At 40.1% G+C, this 20962-nt stretch overlaps 1 protein-coding gene across 3 annotated transcripts; it reads left to right on the top strand.

Annotated features, from left to right (window-relative positions):
* The first annotated feature begins 9062 nt into the window (after positions 1-9062).
* Positions 9063-20284, top strand: AKAP4 (A-kinase anchoring protein 4). Of its 3 annotated transcripts, none has more exons than XM_058713393.1 (6): positions 9063-9202; positions 11952-12047; positions 13076-13126; positions 13685-13786; positions 16777-18915; positions 19939-20284. In XM_058713393.1, the coding sequence occupies exons 2-6, from the start codon at positions 11952-11954 to the stop codon at positions 20092-20094; spliced, it is 2544 nt and encodes an 847-aa protein (XP_058569376.1). In that variant the 5' UTR covers positions 9063-9202; the 3' UTR covers positions 20095-20284. The 3 variants fall into 3 exon arrangements, with proteins under 3 accessions (XP_058569376.1, XP_058569377.1, XP_058569375.1); XM_058713392.1 differs by lacking the exon at positions 9063-9202 and adding an exon at positions 9954-10101; XM_058713394.1 differs by lacking the exons at positions 9063-9202; positions 13076-13126 and adding an exon at positions 9953-10101.
* The last annotated feature ends 678 nt before the right edge of the window (positions 20285-20962 follow it).

Genomic DNA, 20962 nt, shown 5'->3' with positions numbered 1-20962 from the left:
TGACTATAGCTTTGTAGTATAGTTTAAAATCAGGGAGCATGATACCTCCAGCTTTATTCTTTCTCAAGACTGCTTTGGCAATTTGGGATCTTTTGTGGTTCCAAACAAATGGTCAACAGACCCACGAAAAGATGCTCAACATCACTAATCATTAGGGAAATGCAAATCAAAACCACAATGAGATAACACCTCACACATGTCAGAATGGCTAGTATCAAAAAGACAAGAAATAACAAGTGTTGGTAAGGAAGTGGAGAAAAGGGAACCCTCATATGCCATCAATCACTGTGGAAAATAGTATGGAAGTTCCTCAAAAAATTAAAAAGGGGGGGGGTACCTGGGTGCCTCAGTCAGTTGAGCATCTGACTCTTGATTTTGGTCTCACATCATGATCTCATGGTTATGATATCAAGCCCCATGTGGGGCTCCATGCTGAGTGTGGAGCTTGTGTGAGATTCTCTCTCTCCCTCTCTCTCTCTCTCTCTCTCTGCCCCTCTCTCCCCCTTGCTCACTCTCTCTCAAAAAAAAATTAAACATAGGAATACCATACGACCCATAAGTCCACTTCTGGTTATTTATCCAAAGAAAATAAAAACACTAATTCGAAAAGATATATACACCACTATGTTCATTCACTGCAGCATTATTTACAATAGCCAAGATATGGAAGCAACCAAAGTGTCCATCAACAAATGAATGGATAAAGAAAATGTGGTATATACATTTTTACAGTGTGAATACAGTGAAATATTACTCAGCCATAAAAAAGAATAAAATCTTGCCATTCATGACAAGAATGGATCTAAAGGGTATTATGCTAAGTGAAATAAGTCAGAGAAAGACAAATATCACATGATTTCACATATACATGGAATCTCAAAAATAAAACAAATCAACAAACAAAGCAAAACAGAAGCAGATTCATAGATACAGAAAACAATCTGGTAGTTTCCAGAGGTGGGAAGAGGGATGGTTGAAATAGAGGAAAAGAATTAAAAGGTACAAACTTTCAGTTATAAAATAAGACATGGAGATGCAATGTACAGCATAGGGAATATAATTAACAATATTGTAACAACTTCGTACATTGACAGATGGTAACTAGATTTATCATGGTGATCACTTTGAAATCTATATAAATGTTAAAGCACTATGTTTTACACCTGAAACCAATATAATATTTTATGTTAACTACATTTCAATAAAAAAACTGATCCAATGATACACTGTCAACAAGAAATGCACTTCAAATATAATGATATAAGTAGGTTGATAATTTAAAAATGGAAAAAGATATACATAAATTTTTAAAAAGAAAAAGGCAAGAGTAGCTATATTAATATCAGATAAACTTCAGAACAAAGTAAATCAGTAGGGACAGAGTGGAATATTACATAATGATAAAAGGATCAATCCAAGAAGATACAGCAACCCTAAATGTGTGTGCACCAACCAACAGAACTACAAAATACATGAAGCAAAATCTGATAGAACTGAAAGGAGAAGTAGACAAATCCACATTTATAGTGGGAGACTTCAACACCTCATCTCAATAATTGATAAAGAACTATATTAAAAAATCAGCAGGGATATAGAAGTACTTAACAACACCATCAACAAACATATCCAGTCGACATTTATAGAGCACCTCTCACCCAATATCAGCAGAATACACATTCCTTTCAAGCTCTCATGGAACATAAGCCAATGACCATCCCCTCAATCATAAAACAAACCTCAGCAACTATAAAAGAATTGAAATCACAACTGTGTTCTCTAACCACAATGGAATCAATAACAAAAATAACAGGAAAATTCCTAAACACTTAGAAACTAAGCAATACACCACACCAATCAAAGAGGAAGTCTTAAGGCAAATCAATAAATACACTGAATTGAATGCAAACGAAAATTCAATGTATCAAGATTTGTGGGATACAGCTAAAGCAGTGCTGAAAGGGAAATTTATAGCACTAACTGCTTATATTAGAGGAAAAATCTAAAAGTCAATAATTTAAGCTCCACCTCAAGACTAAAAAAAGAAGAGCAAAATAAAACCAAAGCAAGTATAAAGTATGAAATAATAAAGATAAAAGCAGAAATTGGTGAGATTTAAAACAGAAAAACCAATAGTGAAAATCAATGAAACAAAAAGTGGGTTCTTTGAAAATATCAATAAAATTAACAAATTTCTAGTAAGACTGACCAGAAAAAATACACAAATTAGCAATATCAGAAATAAAACAGAGGATATCACTACAGACCCTACTGACATCCAAAGGATACTAAGAGTATACTATGAGCTCTATACACATAAATTTGACAAATTAATTGAATCACAAACTACCACAATGCACACAATATGAAATACATCATTTGAATAGCTCCATAGCTTTAAAAAAATTTAATTTATGATTTTAAAATTCTCAAAAAAAGAAGTCTCTAGGCCCAGATTATTTCACTGGGGAATGAAACTAAATGTTTAAACAAAAGTTCACACTAATTCTACACCATCTCTTCCAGAAAATAGAAGAAGAGGGAACACTTCCCAACTCATATGAAAACACTTCTACCTTGATACCAAAACCATAAAAGGAAAGTACAGAAAAAGAAAACCACATACTAATCTTCCCTCATAAAAGAGATGCAAAATCTTTGGTAAGATATTAGCAAACAGAATTTAGCAATATATAAAAAGTATTATTTACCATGACCAAGTGGGGTTTGTTCCAAGGATGCAAGGCTGGTTCAAAAAATCAATCCATGTAATCTACCATATTAACAGGCTAAGGAATCCACAAAAAAATAAGAAAGCTATTAGAGCTAATAAATGAGCTCAACGCTGTAACATACAAAACCAATATACAAAACTCAATTGTATTTCTATACACTTGCAAGGAACAATCTGAAAATAAAATTAAGAAAACAATTCCACTTATAATGGCATCAAAAGGAATAAAATACTTAAAAATAAATTTAACAAAAGAAGTACAAGACTTGTACACTGAAAACCACAAAACATAATTAAGAAAAACTAAAGACTTAACTATATGTAAATACATCCCATGTTCATCGATTGAAATACTTAAAATTGTTAAGATGGCATGCCCCTCAAATTGATCTACAGAATCAACGAAATCCCTATGAACATCTGTGTAGAAAAGAGTTAACATAGCTGACCAGAGAGTGTTATCCAAAAATCCTGCTGGCAAGGTTGGCCCTTGGCTAGGATCTGGAAACTTGGATTTGGGAAGGGTTCCCACCACCCTAATGGATAAAAGTCACTGTACTTTAACTGTGCAAACAATATGGCTTACGGTGATCACCAGATTTCCTCCTGGGACTTTACAGTTCCAGTAGGTACTAGGTAGAGGGTGCCTGCACCACCAACCTCCAGAAAAAATCCTTGGCACTGAGTGTTGAAAGAGAGTCACTCGTAAACATTTCACACATGCTGTCACAATTCCATACCGGAGAAACTTATGCTAAGTGAAAGAAGTCAGTCACAAAAGACCCACCTACTACATGATTCCATTTATATGCAATGTCCAAAACAGGCAAATCTATACAGAAAGTAAATTAGTGATTGCCTAAGTCTGGGTAAGTATAGATTTAGGAGAGGAGCATATGGGTGGCTCAGTTGGTTAAGCCTCTGACCTTGGCTAAGGGCATGATCTCCCTGTTTGTGAGTTCAAGCCCTGCTTTGGGCTCTGTGCTGACAGCTCAGAGCCTGGAGCCTGCTTTGAATTCTGTAATTCTCTCTGTCCCTCATCTGCTCACTTCCCTCTGTCTCTGTCCCTCCTCCGCTCATGCTCTGTCGCTCTCAAAAATAAGTAAACATTAAAGAAAAAAAATTTTAAAGCATAGGGTTAGGGGAGATGGGGTATGACTTCTTTTTTGGTGATGAAAAAGTTCTCAAATTGATTATGGTGATGGTTCCACAACTCTGAATATACTAAGAATCATTGAGTTGTACACCTTAAATAGGTGAATTATGTGGTATGTGAGTTAGATTTCAATAAAGCTGTTTTAAAAATAACTAGCTAATAAAATATATTGATTCTTTCAAAAAATTCTGTTTAAGAGTAGCAAGGAAAGACTCAGTAGAACCAGTTAGGAACTTACTGCAACAAGCCAGGCAATTTGGACAAAGGTGGCTCAACATTCTTGGCCATGGCAATTCTTGAACAACTGTTACCACTAATTTTCGTTATTTTTTAACTGATATATAATTGGTAGATAACATATTAGTTTCAGGTGTACATACTGATTTTTCAGTTATGTAAATATCCTTAAGCATATCCTTAAGCATATACGAATCTAGTGCTATCCCTTGCAGGGTAAATGAAAATCAGTAAAACACAGTCATTCTCCTCAAGCATTACCCCGTCTGGAAAGATAAAGCTCATGATGAAATACAATAGTCCCTGATTTCCTGGAACCTATAAACAACTTTTTTGAAGGAGATGCATCAATAAATATACACAAAAAGTGAGGTTTTTAGGATGGAGAGTGATTCTATGAGGGCAGGATCACCAATTTCACCTTTAATTTGAGGAATGCCTTGGCAAAACAGGTTTCTCTAAGGGATGATCTCACACTGTGTGGAAACATGTTTTCCAAGTTGCTGCGACCTCCTAGTGGCCACATGAATTCATTACCCCCATTTTACCCTCTTGATTTGAGAGCAACAGGCATGGTCTCAGCCTGACACCCCCTACGGGGCAAGTACAAAACAAAGCGGAAGGAAGACTAGGCCAGTCTTCACCCCATTTTAACATTCTTCAAATCAAAGAGAACCTTAAGAGAGTCTGGGGGTGGGGGACGGGAGGGGGTGCCCACCAATGCCTCGAGGGAACCCGAAAAGCTTCACGCTTCCAGATCCCCTTCCTCTCCTCCAAGGGTCTTTGTTTAAAACGTTCATTCACTGACAAAGATACTGGGGGGGGGGGGGGGGGGTAGTAAAAACGTTATTGCCAGTTAATGCTATATTTAAGTACTTTCCATCAGACATTGGAGACAAGTTTGTCGGTTTGACAAGAAAAAAAAATCCTATTCACAGCCTAGCTCCCTCACCTAAATCTCCAGCTCTGACACAAAATATATGTTTATATATTTACCCATATAAGGCAAAAGACCCGTTTAATGCCTAGAAAAACAAGTTTTACTTTTAACAAGCCATAGACGGGCTGGAACAAACGCTACGTATTGAAATTGGACTCCCCAGGTAGTAGGAAACGGAAACAAACAAAACAAAACACAAAACAAAACACGGATGGGGGCAAAAGGGACTAACCACCTCAGAATAACTTCCTCAGAGCAATCGCCTAAGAGCAACCCCCTCCAGAAAAAGTCGCCTCAGAAAATGGATCGAGGAGGCAGGCGGTTCGACTCCACCATTCTCACCAGCGGGGAGGGGGGGGGGGGTAAACAGATCAGCACTTTGTTCAGACTTGAAACCACCAGATGGGGCCAAAAGATCAGAGGACATACCCCCTTATACTTTTCTTTTCCTCAAGAAATCTCTCTTGGGCGTTTTCAGACCCTTCGAAGAAAGAAAAGGCGTACCACTCTGGGCGCGCACACACATAAACCCACCCAACCGTTAAATGATGTAATGGGTAGTGCCTCACCTAGCCTTACACCCAGCCAAATGGCTTCCCCCATTGATCCAGCCCCCCATTGAGATGAAATCGGGATTAAAATAGTACCCGTTTCTTAAGGCTGTGTGACAATTAAATGAGATGATGCATGTAAAACACAGTACCCGGCAAATTTTCAGGCCCCACTCCAGACCTGCAGAATTAAAACCTCTGGGACAGAGCCCAACTAGCTTCACAAGTCCTACAGGTGATTGTGAGCTGCACTAAAGTCTGAGAGTTACTTCTCTAAGAAGTATACTGCCCACTGAAATATTATTACAGATTCCCAGGACTCCGTGGCTTCTGAATTGTTTGCTACCTGAAATTCTAACACCATCATTTGTTCCCTGAGCCCAGCCGTGGGCTGTATTGCAGCGAATACAATGTGAGATGGGAAAAACTGGCTGCCTGCCCGGCTTTTGAAGCAGGTGATCCAGGAATAGAAAAAGTTAATTAACTCTACGAGGCCAGATCTAGTAAATGTCAGATGAATTATACAGACAAGAAGCAAATGTTCTAGGAAATCAGAGGAGGGAAATTTCCCAATTATAAGAGGGAGGAGCCTGACCAGAAATGGCAACTGTCAAGCCGAGCCCACCTTTCACAAATAGCTATTAAGTCATTATCTACAACAAGGCCACAGAACAGACCTTAGCTGCCTAATTAAGCCTCTGCCTAAAAGGAAACCCCAACATATCTAAGAACCTTCTTTTCTTTAACAGCTTCCCTCTGGAATAAAAAAAGAGAGAGAGAGAATATTTATAGCATTTTAAAGTCCTTTATTTTCTCCCTCCACTACTTCAATCACAAATAGGAAAGGCCAGGTATACCCAGTACAGATATAACGTAAATACTTGATGGAAGTAATTATGCAGCACCGGTGCTGAGATGTTCAGAATAGCTATCTAATATTTCACTTTAGCATGGTTGTGAGAAGCTGCTGTAAATGACAGTGTGTATTCTCATGTCTGAAAAATAATTCAGGAGAACAGGAGTTACATTTATATTGCTCCACAATAAATAATGTCTGTAAATCACTGGTATCACTGCACATTTTCCAAATGGTCACAGTGCCATCTCATAAACTAAATTAGGTAGCCTAATCTGAGACTGGAAGATACTTAGTGAGGGTAACAGGCAGACAGTGATTTCATGAAGGCTAATAGTTCAGCTCATTTAAATTTCATTTTGCCATTATTCAGAACAGTGACAAACACAGGTCCCATTTTTACTATCTTAATAGTTGTTTCAAAAGAAATGTAGGCTGAAAGCATATTTAAAGTGTTGCTTTCTACAATTATTCACAAGTTTGTATGGAAGAGATGTCTGGTTAGAATAAACAAAGTTAGAAAATGGATGATGATGGTTTAAAAAAAAAAGACAATCAAAGCTTCTATGTTTAACATCTCTATGTTCGGCTCCTAAAGGCTGATCTAAGTACATGCCTTGTACCTTACAAATATTCACACACTGACACACCATATTCCTTCTTCTGACTCTTTGAACATCCCTTCTACCCCACCCATCTGTTGCCATCTCTAGTCAGTATACGCTGGTCTGAGAATCTCAGGAGCTTAAGAGAAAGAAGAGGCAGAGGACATACCATAACCTATGACTGAGCCTCCTTACATTTTTGTTGTTGGTTTCCCATCCGAATGCTGCTCTTGTTTGCTCCTGGGTAGCCTCCAGGATGACAGGATTGGGGCGCTGTGAGACAGGGCTCTAATCATCCATAATAGTTCTCTTTTTATCATTCAGGAGATTTAGTAAGACATTTTCCAGGCCCAGATCACAGCTGTTCCCTTCTGGGCTGATAAACATAGAGGTTTTTGGGGTGAGGGTTTTTTTGTTTTTTTAATCTTAGGGATATACATTCTTGTGCTTGGAGAATAAATACACAGTTTTATTCTTTGCTTCTTATTCCACAGACATGAGCCAGACACAGGAGCTCCAACTTTTTCTTTAATAATCAAAAGTCTTGACAAAAAAAATGATACAGGGAAAACAAGTCTTGTACTGTGGATTTAATTCATCACCACTGACTTACAAAGACTCCCTCCTTGACCAAAATGTATTTTTAATAAAAATTGTATATATTTAAAGTATACAACATGATGACTTGATATAGTCAGGCCCCTACGAAATTTCTTCTCAACTAGGCCTCAACCATAGCTGATAAGAACTGCAACTTTGGGTACAAACAGTATCATCCATTCCATACATTAAGAGACTTGAACAAACACTAACATAGTTTCTATCAGCTCAAGGCCATATCCCTAGGATGATGACCCCAGCATCCTTAAAAGACCTGCCTACGGAAGTTCAACACTGCCAGAAGAATTTACTGTTTGTTTCAGCCAAAACCTGATTATAGGCCCCTGACCTCCCTTTTCTTAGAGCATTTCTTTAGAAAACCTATCATTGTAAATCCTTTCTCTGTTACTTTGAGATATATCTTCTACAACCCAGAAATATTTTTCTCAAGGACCTAGGAGCCATCCCTTTGAAAGGTAATTATCAAGAAAGATAGGACCCCTGTCTCCTAATCTCTGTGAAAGGATAGGAGCCTAACTTCGATAAGTACCAGTTAGCAAACACAGTTGCCCTAATCACATTGATCACCCACACACACACACACGCACACACACACACACACACACACACACACACACGTTTCCCTCAACATTTTTTCCTTTAGCACACCCCAACATTTAAAAAGCCTTCTGCCTCTTGTTTCAGTGGAGTTGAGCTCTGTTCACTGGAAGATTCTATTCCTTACTGCAGTAGTCTGAATAAAATCTGTCTTGCCACTTTTAACAAATGTCCAGTTCTGTTTCTTTTTGATGTCATAAACTAACAAGATTGAAATTGTACATCAGGGTTAGGCAAGACATGCAGTCTCAGGGGTAACAAGAAGAAATTGAAGTAGAATCAAGAATACAAAACTCTATTATTTAGGGGATCATCTCGACTTATAATTAGTTCAGATGCATTTATTCACATGTATGAGGTTAAAGTGGAAACATATGGAGGAAGGAGAGGAAAAAAGATGAGACTTGGGCACAGTGTGAGCCATTTAGTTATGGACTAATGTTGTGAAACTGAGGCTAACCTAAAGGCACCTCAAAGTCTAATGGATAATCCTTTAAAGAATATGGTAGCCAGAAATCCAGCACGAGCCATATAATGAAAAAGAGTAAGTGGGGCTCAGGTCCTTTCATAACTTAAAAAGTCTGTGCAAGGCTGACCCTGTCCTAAGTAGACTAGCCTTTTTTTCTTAGAAAATTATGTCTCATGATGAAGGTTAGAGTTTGCTAGGCATGCATAATCCTAAGAATAAAGCTCCCATTTTTGTGCTGTCACTGTTCTCCATAGAAACAGTGATGTCATTAAGTAGGAGTTCTGGGGCCAGCTGGTGGGGAAGGCTTTAGGAGAGTATGGAGGGTTGAGGAAAGAAGCAACATCCTGTGTCAGACTAGAAGGGTCATCACAGCATACAAATTAACAAGAAAAAAATCATCCCAAGGTCCTGTGAAACAGCCTACTCTGGTACTACCAAGGTAGGGGCATTTTCTAACTTCTCCTTGTTTTAATATAATTTATTGTCAAATTGGCTAACATACAGTGTATACAGTGTGCTCTTGGCTTTTGGGGTAGATTCTTGTGGTTCATCGCTTACATACAACACCTAGCACTCATCCCAACAAGTGCCATCCTCAATGCCCATCACCCATTTTTCCCTCTGACTTCTTTTTGACTAGCTAAGGGGGTGTCTTCGTGGTGAGGTGAAATCACAGAAGCTATTAAGGCAGCCTCCAACTTTCTATTTTTATACTTTTATTCAGGATATCCAGAAAGGACTTCAACATTTTTTGTTTCTACATAAATCCAAAGATCTCTTGCCTCATAACTCTGAATTTCTAGTGGAAACCCAAAGAGAAATAAGCTAAGATGTGAAAATTAAGTTTTTTATTCATTAAGGCTGGTGGTAATTCTCTATGTGAAAAATACAGACCCCCACCAAACAGGTAACTAATATGATTAGATTGTTCTGGAAACAAGAAGAGGAAAGAGAATGGAAGTCTCAAGGGATTGGGAGCTGGACAAAATGTGAAATAAATATGTGTACCTTCCTAGAGAGAACAGAAAAGGGTTGTTGTACAGCAGACAGCCTCATGTGCTTTTGATGTGAAGGGCTACTGAGTTTGCCAGATTGCCACACCTTTGCTGAGGTTGCTAGTCTCAGGCATTGTGACCCAACCAATTATGTTGTCACACCCCCGGGTCAAAGGCAGCAGGGAAAAGCCTGGCCCATCAGTCTCATCCAACAGCTGACTGGGGTGGCAGCCAGCCGCAAGTGCCCAAGAACTTGGCACTGCCCACTTCCATCTAAAGGGGCACATCTCCCTTCTGGGTGGCACAGTTTCAGCGAAAAGCCTAAAATAACTTCATTATCAAGGTAATGAGTTCACAAATTTTATTTTTTTACAATTCTTTTGGATTTGGACTAAGGCTATATCCAAATCATATGAGGGACCTCTATGACTTTCCTTCTTTTTTCCTATGCTAGTCATCTCTAGTTTTTTAGAAAAGAAACTCCCTCTTATGAGTGGGTGTGGGAAGCCCTTTCCTAAAACTTTTTCAGGGGTGTGTAGACATTCTTGAAGTGAGAGCCCGAAAAGATCTGGGGGCGGGCAGTTGGGAATGGCAAAGGGTAGAAATGCAGTATCGTGTGAAAAGATAACCATCAGAGGATAGCTGTTATAAAAATGTTGAGAGAGAGGGAGAGGGAAGGAAGGAGGAAAGAGGAGGGCAAGGGAGGGAGGGAAGAAGGAGAGAGGAGGGCAGGGGAGAGAGGGGAGGGAGGGAAGAGAGGGGATGGCAGGGGAAGGAGGGAGGGAAGGAGAGAGGAGAGGAGGGAAGGAGAGAGGAAGGGAGGGGAGGGAAGGACAAAGGAAGGGAGGGAAGGAGAGAGAAGGGGAGGGAAGGAGAGAGGAGGGGAGGTAAGGGAGGGGAAGGAAGGAGGAGAGAGGAGGGCAGGGGGGAGGGAGGGAAGGATGGAGAAAGAGAGGAAGATAAGTAGGGAAGGAGGGAGAGGAAAGGAAGAAGGGGGGGGAAGAAGAGTAAAGAGAGGGAGGGGAGGGAGGTAGAGGTTAAAAGGGTCTAAGTTTTTAAGGGAGTTGGGGAAAAAGAATTCAACTGCCCTCTAATAACTTGGCAAAAAGGCTTCTCTTGTTAAATTTTAAAAAGAAATCAAATTCAAGCTCCAGAAACCAAAACAATTCTACTAAGCTCTTAACTGTGTCTTCCTGAACATAGATCTGAGGTCTTATATAGCAAAAATCAATCAGTGGCCTCTGCCATTTCCTTTTTACTTTTAGTTCCAGGCCAGGGTGGGGGGTGGGGGGTTGGAAGAAGTTGGCAGAGATTCTTTTTTCTTTCAAAAATAAAATTAAACTTGGCCTATGGGATCAGGGTCTGGTCTTCCCTCAGACATCTGTCTTTTGGTTATACTTACAGCTATTAGGAAGTTTTCTCAGCATTCATAAACTTGTTTTATGTTGGAATCTTCTATGTTGTTTTGATTAAAAGGGCTATTTATTTACTCTACTGGTGTTGACCCTAGTCTTTTCCAATGGCCCTATGTAATAAGTATTACAGCTATTTACCTAATTTCATTTTCTTTGATGTAATGAGAAGGACTCTGGTTGAACTGAAGTTAGCTAAAATTCAGTTAAAGAGGATGAGATGAGCTTTATTCTTTGAGGTAACCTAGAGTGGGTAAACAGAAGTGGAGACACATGAGATCTAGTAGAGTTGGGTAGAAGTAAATCATTAAATTTAATTCCTAAAGTCCCTAGACCTCCTTTAAATTTGCTTCTCAGACTGCCATTTTTCCTGACTTGTTTCTCACAAGTTAATATGATACTCCCATGACTCCAAATACTTGATGTGGGAAGTCTAAATTAAAGGAGACTATGGACTGTGCTAAATGATCCTGATTATCAAGTTCAAACATTTCATAGTTCCTTCCCCCATTGCTCACCCTTCCAGTTCCTAGTCTAAACCTAATTGAAACATACAGATGGGTTTCAGGAAGCCCTTCAGAGATTCTTACCCAAACTCAGCCAGTTTCTAAAAGCATATATATAGTTATATAGTTATATAGCTTAGATAGTTATATAGTTATATATGGCTTTTAGAAACTGGCTGAGTATATATATATATATATATATATATATATATATAGTTATATAGCTATATAGCTATATAGTTATATATTCAGATTTCTTTCCCTTCTCTTTACAGATGTCTGATGATATTGACTGGTTACATAGCCGCAGGGGCGTATGCAAGGTTGATCTCTACAGCCCAAAAGGACAGCAAGATCAGGACCGGAAAGTCGTAAGTATAAAATTACCCCTACCAAGGAGTGGAAAGGATCAGTGTAGGAATATAGATATATTGGAGCCCAGGATAGACTAATGGAGAGTGATACTGTGATGTCTCCAAGCAACCAAGCTCAACGACACAAGGACAAAGGGAGAGTCAGGACCAGGAGTGATGTAAAGGACCTGGGGCTGGAAGGTTAGGGGGGAGTCTGAGGGGGAGGGAGAAGTGGTGGTTGCCTAGTTACCAGCCTGTATTACCTAACACTTCTGAAGTCACAATGTCATCTAGCTACCAGTCAGTTACACTAAAGTGGGACTCCCTCAGGAGGGCAAAATACTTCATGCTCTGTTTCCCAAACTTCAAGTGATTTGCATAGTACTTCACATTTTTTTTATCTTGTTCCAGCACCACTCATACTATTATTTACTTAATACATATTTCTGCTATGTTTTTAAAAATTAATTTAAAATTCAAATACATTTAAAAATTACCATCACCCTAAGCATTATTGTCTGTAATACCACAGGTTCGATGTTTTAGTATGTATTTTCCAAATAAACAACAGCAAGTACACCTATTACATACAAACATCTATTTACGTACCACCTAAAATATTCTATATCATCAGTAGTAAAAATACCACATTTGGGGAACACTATAGCAGAAAGTGCTGTAAACTGGGAATCAATTAGAATCAACTTCTAATGAAAGTTCCACCTCTGAGTTTGTGTCGGTTGGGCAAGCCACCTCTCTTCTCAGTTTTCTTAATAAATGTGGATATTATATTTTGGGCTTCTGTCTGACAGGTAGGTATTCTCATTTATGAACTACAGGAATGCTTAGATTCTGTCTGCCTAGTAATAATCATATTAACATCTATTGAGTACTTACTGTGTACCGGCACTCTGCTAAAAGCTTTACAATTCAGAATCTTAATTAGTCCTCACAATAATCCTATAAGGTAAGTGCTATTGTCATCTCTCAGAAAGAAATTACAGTCTTTAGAGTTTTTCTAAATTCACCCTCCTAATTTGATACAGATATGCTTTGTCGATGTGTCTACCTTGAATGTGGAAGGTAAAGATCCTAAGGTGGGTATTCTCTGCTCCCCTCCCTTGGAATGGGTGGGAAACTGCTGAGTGGGTTTTATCAGCCACAGCATGAGAAAAGTGAAAGGCTGTAGCAGAGCATGGAAAGGTGGAGGAGATTCAAATGGAAGGTCATTGTTCTTGTGAGCCCAGGATCCCTGGTTCAGAATTTACTGTCACTCTAGATACCAAATCTCATTTTAGAAGCCACTTAAGTTGTTGGTAGGGCTGAAAGAATTAACACATGGAAAATAGCATGTCAGAAGCAAAATTAAAAAAAAAAACCTGTCCAAAAGTTTGATGATTAACAGAATATGATTCCTGAGATTGACAGCTTTGTGAATACCTTCTGTGGGGCTTGGGAAAGGGGAGTAGTAATTTGTGGAGGGAACTTTATCATTCTTCAAAGACTAGAGAGCACTACAGTCCTACCTCTCCTTCAGAAAGAAAAGCATAATAGGAGACATAACATTCATACTTTGAAGTGGTAGCCTAGGAGGGCAGCCTAGAGAAGTCTCAAAAACCAACTGTTCATAAAAATCTTATCCCTTAATTCCATAGGATACTGCTGGTTCCAGTTCAGAAGGTGACTTAAACCTGGGGAATCTAGAAGAAAAAGAGATTATTGTCATCAAGGATACTGAGAAGCAAGACCAGTCTAAGGTATACTTAGTCTCTGAGCTCACCCTTTCTAATTCTTAGGTCTAATTCTTAGGTCTAATTCTTAGACCTGAATGCTGAGTCTGAGGACTCTGGTTCACAGATAGTAAGATAATTGTTGTCAAACATACCCATAAATTTGAATACTATGACATTCTAGAGAACACAGTCCTAAGTTCAGAGTAACGGTAAGTTCAATGCTCAGGTATCTAACAATGGCACTAATCACAAAGGCTCATAATGCCCTTTCCTGATTTCAGGTATGTACTCCAAACATAACTTTGCTATTCTTATCCTAATTAGGATATGGGCTTATAAGCAAGATCCTTTGCATTATTCTTTGCTGGCTTGTAATAGACTTGTGTGCCCCACATTGCCCAGAGACCAAGAAGGAAGAATGAGGATATGGAGCAGAGAGAATCCACAACAACCAAGAACTGTAGTTGCCTCATTCCTACCCTGTTGTCCAAGAGATTACCTAGGCTATTGGATAGCATAAAGTTAGAAACAATTAGAATTGTATGCCCCTGTCACATATAGAATCCTTTTGTTTTTGTGTAGGGATTATATCTGTTGGGCCTCTGGTTTGGGGTAGGCATTAGAGTACATGACAAGTCATCCCCACAGTCCTACAAGCTCAGAGCGGCTGGTATTGGCACAGGATATTTGGCTTTAGTGCAAAACAGCCAAATATTTCTTGTTCTATGTTCCTAGGCTTATGTTATAATGAGAAACATCATTTCTGGCCCCCCAGGCACCTTTTGAATGATGAGTGTAACCCCTAAGGAAGGAAAAGCCAGTTGCAAAATATTCTCTAAATAGTTTTGAGTTCAGTTGGGGATGGCCAACTCAATTTTGGAGCCTCAAGAAAGGGATAAATTATACCTGGTGGTTTTTTTTTTTTCCTCAACGTTTTTTATTTATTTTTGGGACAGAGAGAGACAGAGCATGAACGGGGGAGGGGCAGAGAGAGAGGGAGACACAGAATCGGAAACAGGCTCCAGGCTCCGAGCCATCAGCCCAGAGCCTGACGCGGGGCTCGAACTCACGGACCGCGAGATCGTGACCTGGCTGAAGTCGGACGCTTAACCGACCGCGCCACCCAGGCGCTCCTCTGGTGTTTATTTTTAAAAGAGCAGCCCATATTTCCTACACACAAGGCAGATACCCTTGATTGTATCAAGCCTGTTTGCAAAAGTTGAACTTATATAATGACCTCATGTTTCCAGGAATTCCATGAAAAGACAGAAGATGAAGCAATCAAAGGGGCAAAGAGGGCCATGGCACTTAGCACTGAGTAGAAAAAGTATATAATACATATACACATACCCAGACATGGGCATACACAGTCACAAGCATATAAATCTACACAAAGTGACATATACATTGATACATACATCTATATACATTAACAAAAAGGAATTTATACAAGCAATGACATACTCATGCCTGGCTACCTGTGACATTGACAAACACACATAAGCACTAATCTAACAAATTTATGTATTTGACCTATTCATAAACAGTGACTTACACATACACAAAAATATACAGTCATACAGAGTCAGATACCTTGATACGCCCACATGTGACACACATAAACATCCACATATATATATATCCATGCACACTATGCATAAACATATACTCACACACATTAACACCCATAACCCTTGATCAAAACATTGGTGACCGGGGGCGCCTGGGTGGCGCAGTCAGTTAAGCGTCCGACTTCAGCCAGGTCACGATCTCGCGGTCTGTGAGTTCGAGCCCCGCGTCAGGCTCTGGGCTGATGGCTCGGAGCCTGGAGCCTGTTTCCGATTCTGTGTCTCCCTCTCTCTCTGCCCCTCCCCCGTTCATGCTCTGTCTCTCTCTGTCCCAAAAATAAATAAAAAACGTTGAAAAAAAAATTTTTTAAAAAAAAAACATTGGTGACCATACAGACTCAGGTATAAGCATACACACCTATAAATATACTTCATGTTGATACACACCCATACAAACTTAAACAAAATGATACATAGTCACTAACTCTCTTTGAATTCATTGATACACACATGCATACAAATGCAATAACATCCCCACTCATGTATTCACACACAAACGCAAATGCGAGGGTGTGTGTACTAATACACACTCTCACGCACTGACCTAGCATATAAATAGAGCATAAGTGATACCCAATTTATTGACAGACTACATAGTCATTATTCAATCACCTATTTCCACACAGTCATATTTTAACATACACATATTAATATAGTATGCATTAATTATACATGAATATATTAATGAGTGTGTATGTTACTATGTGAATGTATGCAGTAATATACACAAATGCATTTATGGCTGCATGATACATGCTACTGGATTTATATCATAAATATATGCATATCATTCAAATTGGCACTTGCTTATTTACATATTATCAGATACACTGACATACACACTCTCATGTTTACATTCCCACACATGTACAACATATACACAGTAACATGCACATGTGGCAGTGGGTATCGATGTCAACATATTACACATCCTTATACCTACTCAAACATGTGCACTGACATACACATATACACACACATATACACACGCACATCTTCACACACAATACAGTCTGACACATTCTCACATCTATTGAAATGTTCACACTTATGAATTGCTATATTAATATGCATATGCACACAATGGATACATGGATACATTTTTGACACATATTGAGATAAGCACACATACACAGATGAAATTGGCAAATATATTGCTAACACTCAGGTGTAGTTAAGTGTACCAATGTATATACTCTGATCTTTTGTGGCTGCCACTTGTGTTTGAACATGTATTAATGGTTATAATTGTATGTTAAGTTCCCATGCAAATTCTAAAGGCCAAATCCCTAATCTGTGTGGTTTAGAAGATATATCTTCTAAATAAAATGAGCGAAAGAAGTACCCTACCCAAACTCTTATGGATAGGTGTTCTTCTTTTTTTAGACGGAGGGATCTGTGTGTCTTTTCAAACAAGCTCCCTCTGATCCCATAAGTGTCCTCAGTTGGCTTCTGAATGACCTCCAGAAGTATGCCTTGGGCTTCCAGCATGCACTGAGCCCCTCAGCCTCTAGCTGTAAACACAAAGTAGGAGACACAGAAGACAAAAATCACAAATTACCCTCTGAGAACTGCTACAGCGTCTATGCCGATCAACTAAACATAGATTATTTGGCCAACGGACCTCAACGGCTATGTCTAGAAACTACAGCAGCCAAAAACACCAACAATAACCAGAGTCCTTCCACTCCTCCAGCCAAATCTCCTAGCAATCAGAGGGCAGTTATTTCCCCTGATGGCGAATGTTCTATGGATGACCTTTCCTTCTATGTCAACCGACTATCTTCTCGGGTAATCCAGATGGCTCGTAAGGAAATCAAGGAGAAGTTGGAAGGTGGAAGCAAGTGCCTTCATCATTCTATCTATTCATCCCCTGGGGAAAAGGGTAAAAACAGCCCTCGAAGTGCTGTGAGGAAGATCGCTTCTGAAATGGCCCATGATGCTGTGGAACTGACCTCTGAAGAAATGCGGGGCACTGGGGAGGAGTGCAGGGAAGGTGGCCAGAAAACCTTTCTGTATAGTGAATTGTCCAACAAAAACAAGGGTGGTGACAAACAGATGTGTCAAAGAGACAGCAAAGAATTTGCAGATTCTATCAGCAAAGGGCTCATGGTTTATGCAAATCAGGTGGCATCTGACATGATCGTCTCTGTTATGAAGACCTTGAAAATACATAGCTCTGGGAAGCAAGTTCCAGCCTGTGTGGTCCTGAAGAGGGTGTTGTTAAAACACACCAAAGAAATTGTGTCTGATTTGATTGATTCCTGCATGAAGAACCTGCATAATATCACTGGGGTCCTGATGACTGACTCAGACTTTGTCTCAGCGGTCAAGAGGAATCTGTTCAACCATGGAAAACAAAATGCTGCAGATATCATGGAAGCCATGCTGAAGCGTCTGGTCAGTGCTCTTCTTGGGGAGAAGAAGGAGACTAAATCACAGAGTCTGTCGTATGCATCCTTGAAAGCTGGGTCCCATGATCCCAAATGCAAAAACCAAAGTCTTGAATTCTCAGCTATGAAAGCTGAGATGAAGGGGAAGGACAAAGGCAAGATGAAACCAGAGCAGTGCAAGTCATTGACCAGTGCCGAGAAAGTCGGTGAACACATCCTCAAGGAGGGCCTGACAATGTGGAACCAAAAGCAAGGAAACCAAGGCAAGATGCCTGGCAAAGCATGTGCCAATATGGAGGAAAACAGAGAAAAGATCAGCCCTTCCACAGATTCGCTGGCAAAGGACTTGATTGTGTCTGCCCTTATGTTGATCCAGTACCATCTGACCCAGCAGGCCAAAGGCAAAGATGCATTAGAAGACGAGTGTCCTAGTTCCACCATGGGCTATATGACTCAGAGTGCCCAATATGAAAAGTGTGCAAGTGGCCAAAGCGCCAAGGCACTTCCAATGAAACGTCTAGAATCTCGTGAAGCTCCTGGACCATCCACCTCTCTAAAGGAAAATCAACAGCCGGAGTCCCAGAAGCTCGATATGTCAAACATTGTTTTAACGCTGATCCAGAAACTTCTTAGTGAGAGCCCCTTCACCTGTGATGACCCATGTGAAGGTGAGAACAAGCGTTCTGAGCCCAGAACAAGCAAAGCAGTTTCCATGTCCAAGAGACCTGACAGACGGGAAGAAAAATACCAGGACAATCAAGAACTTGACTCTACCACTGGCATGAAGCAAGTGAACTGCCAATTTATAGATCAACTGGTAGAATCTGTGATGAAGCTGTGCCTTATCATGGCTAAGTATAGTAATAACAGGGCAGCCCTTGCTGAGTTGGAAGAACAAGCAGCCTTGGCAAACAACCCCAATTACCAGGTTGGTGGCTCCAGATACAGTCATGATGGTGCGATGCCACAGACCCATCAACACTCAACTGGGCCTGAAGTCATAGTTAATAATCAGTGCTCAACCAGTAACTTGCAGAAACAGCTCCAGGCTGTCCTGCAGTGGATCGCAGCCTCCCAGTTTAACGTGCCCATGTTGTACTTCATGGGAGATGATGATGGACAACTGGAGAAGGTAAGCAATGCAATAGACACAAGAAGAAAAGAGGGTTGGGATTGGCAGGGGCAGGGAGGCAGCATTGTACTTAGAACCCAAGAGCAGCCCAATTTTTTTCCAAGCCTGTTCTTTACTGTGCACTTCATGAATTACTTTCATTTTGTAAAAAGACAGAAGTGGTGAATCATTAATTGGGGCTCTGGATATCTCAAGGCCTGTGCACTTCTACAAGAGGAGGAGAGTAAAATTAGCTCATTTTATCAGTGATCCTTTCAACAAACTATTTGGTAACACATCAGGGAACAATTTTTGAGTCATGTTTTGAGTTTGAAGGCCCTCAAAGGATTAGAGACAGAAAAAAAAAAAGAAAAAGGGAGCTACGGAGCTCTTTCCCAAACTCACGGGTCCTGCATGTGTCCCAAGAGTACTTGCCTCCTTAAATTTTTTGCCCTAGGCACCTCACTTACTTCATCCTAGTCTTGGTCTTGCCTTCCAGTCTCACAGAAGCCAGCATTCATACACATACTGCTTCTCTCTCCTCTCTCTCTCTCTCTCTCTCTCTCTCTCTCTCTCTCACACACACACACACACACACACAAACACACACATCTCACAGCTGTGTTTCCTACATTAGATGGGTTCAAGAGAAATAAAACACTGAACCAAAATTATTTTCAGTCCAAGACCAGGAGATTGTCCCTACTTCCAATCACATACTTTTTCAGGAAAGCTGGGGAATGGCAACCCCTAACACTGACCTACCAATCATCACAGACTAATTGAAGGATCTAGCACCTATGAGAAGTATTTGGTGAACACAATTGATTCCAGAGTTTGTTTTCTGAAGCTCAAAAAGAAAGTCCTGTGGCATTTTGATCTATGTCATTAGAGGAGGGCTGAGGTAAAAGGAAAGCCATGTCAGAAGCCTCCAGTCCTGCATCTGTGTCAGACTTTAATCCTAGAATCATGGCTCACTTTATCCATCTAGGTCCCTTCTCCAAAAGCATCATGTGACTCAAGCTACCTCTGCTCTCTCCACAGCTTCCCGAAGTTTCAGCTAAGGCAGCAGAGAAGGGGTACAGTGTAGGAGATCTTCTTCACGAGGTCATGAAGTTTGCCAAGGAACGACAACTGGATGAAGCCGTGGGAAACATGGCTAAGAAACAACTGCTAGACTGGTTGCTCACTAACCTGTGAGCTAACAACTCCTTTGACTCCTCTCCTTTACTCCCCTAGCAGCATTCCATCCCAGCCTGAACATCCCCACCATCAGGCCAGTGAACTGCACACCACATGATTGTATTTCCTAATACATCTGAGCAGTTGGACTGTGCAAATACAAGGTGTCCAAAAGCTGGGCAATAACATGAATTAAAAAAAAATTAAAAAAAAAGTGTAATTGTTTTCTTGATCAGATAGACCTGACGCAAGGTAGGAGAATGGGTTTAATTCCAAGGACCTGGTGATACAGTGTTGGACATGTGTCCAGATCTCACCCTGGCTTCTTTTCTGAGCACCCAAGACCCAGGGCTATAACATATGTCCCAAGTCCCCAAGTAACCTGGTTTGTCCAAATCTCAGTATACAATCTCTTTAGAGTTTCTTCACCTGTGGTCTCCCTATTTCTCTCAGAATTTCATAACTAACTTGATAATTCCTCTTCTAATCCCAAAGATGCAACCTTCTTGGGTTTTGTTAAGATTTTGAAGATGGGCTATCTTACATGAAATCTAACTGAAGAAAGAAAGTATATTACCCATGGACATTGCTCCCCCTTGCCTCACACACACCCTCACTGTTTACTGCACATGGATAGATACTATCCAGAACTACAATGGGATCTGATCCTCCCCTACATGTGAATAAAGCTTTCTTAGAAGTCATTTACTTCAATTGATGAGATTTCCTGGTCTTCCATCAGTCTGAGAGAAAATCTTTCTGAGAATAAAGCTACAGGATGGTAAATTCATAGCCACCCTATGTGAATCCCAACGTCTCTTTTGAGACCAGCGCTAAATCCTCAGATTGGCTGCATGCTTCTCAGAGGTCAATCATAATGCTAGAA

Source organism: Neofelis nebulosa, chromosome X, assembly GCF_028018385.1.
Source record: "Neofelis nebulosa isolate mNeoNeb1 chromosome X, mNeoNeb1.pri, whole genome shotgun sequence".
Taxonomy (NCBI): domain Eukaryota; kingdom Metazoa; phylum Chordata; class Mammalia; order Carnivora; family Felidae; genus Neofelis; species Neofelis nebulosa.
The sequence above is the reverse complement of the archived record's forward strand: the minus strand, read 5'-3'. Positions and strand labels throughout refer to the sequence as shown.

Bases quoted from the DNA above. Each gene is read 5' to 3' on its own strand.
- AKAP4 (XM_058713393.1), top strand. From the start codon at position 11,952: ATGTCTGATGATATTGACTGGTTACATAGCCGCAGGGGCGTATGCAAG. The intron at 13,127-13,684 runs GTGGGTATTCTC...TTAATTCCATAG, and splicing joins TGGAAGGTAAAGATCCTAAG to GATACTGCTGGTTCCAGTTC. The intron at 13,787-16,776 runs GTATACTTAGTC...TTCTTTTTTTAG, and splicing joins AGAAGCAAGACCAGTCTAAG to ACGGAGGGATCTGTGTGTCT.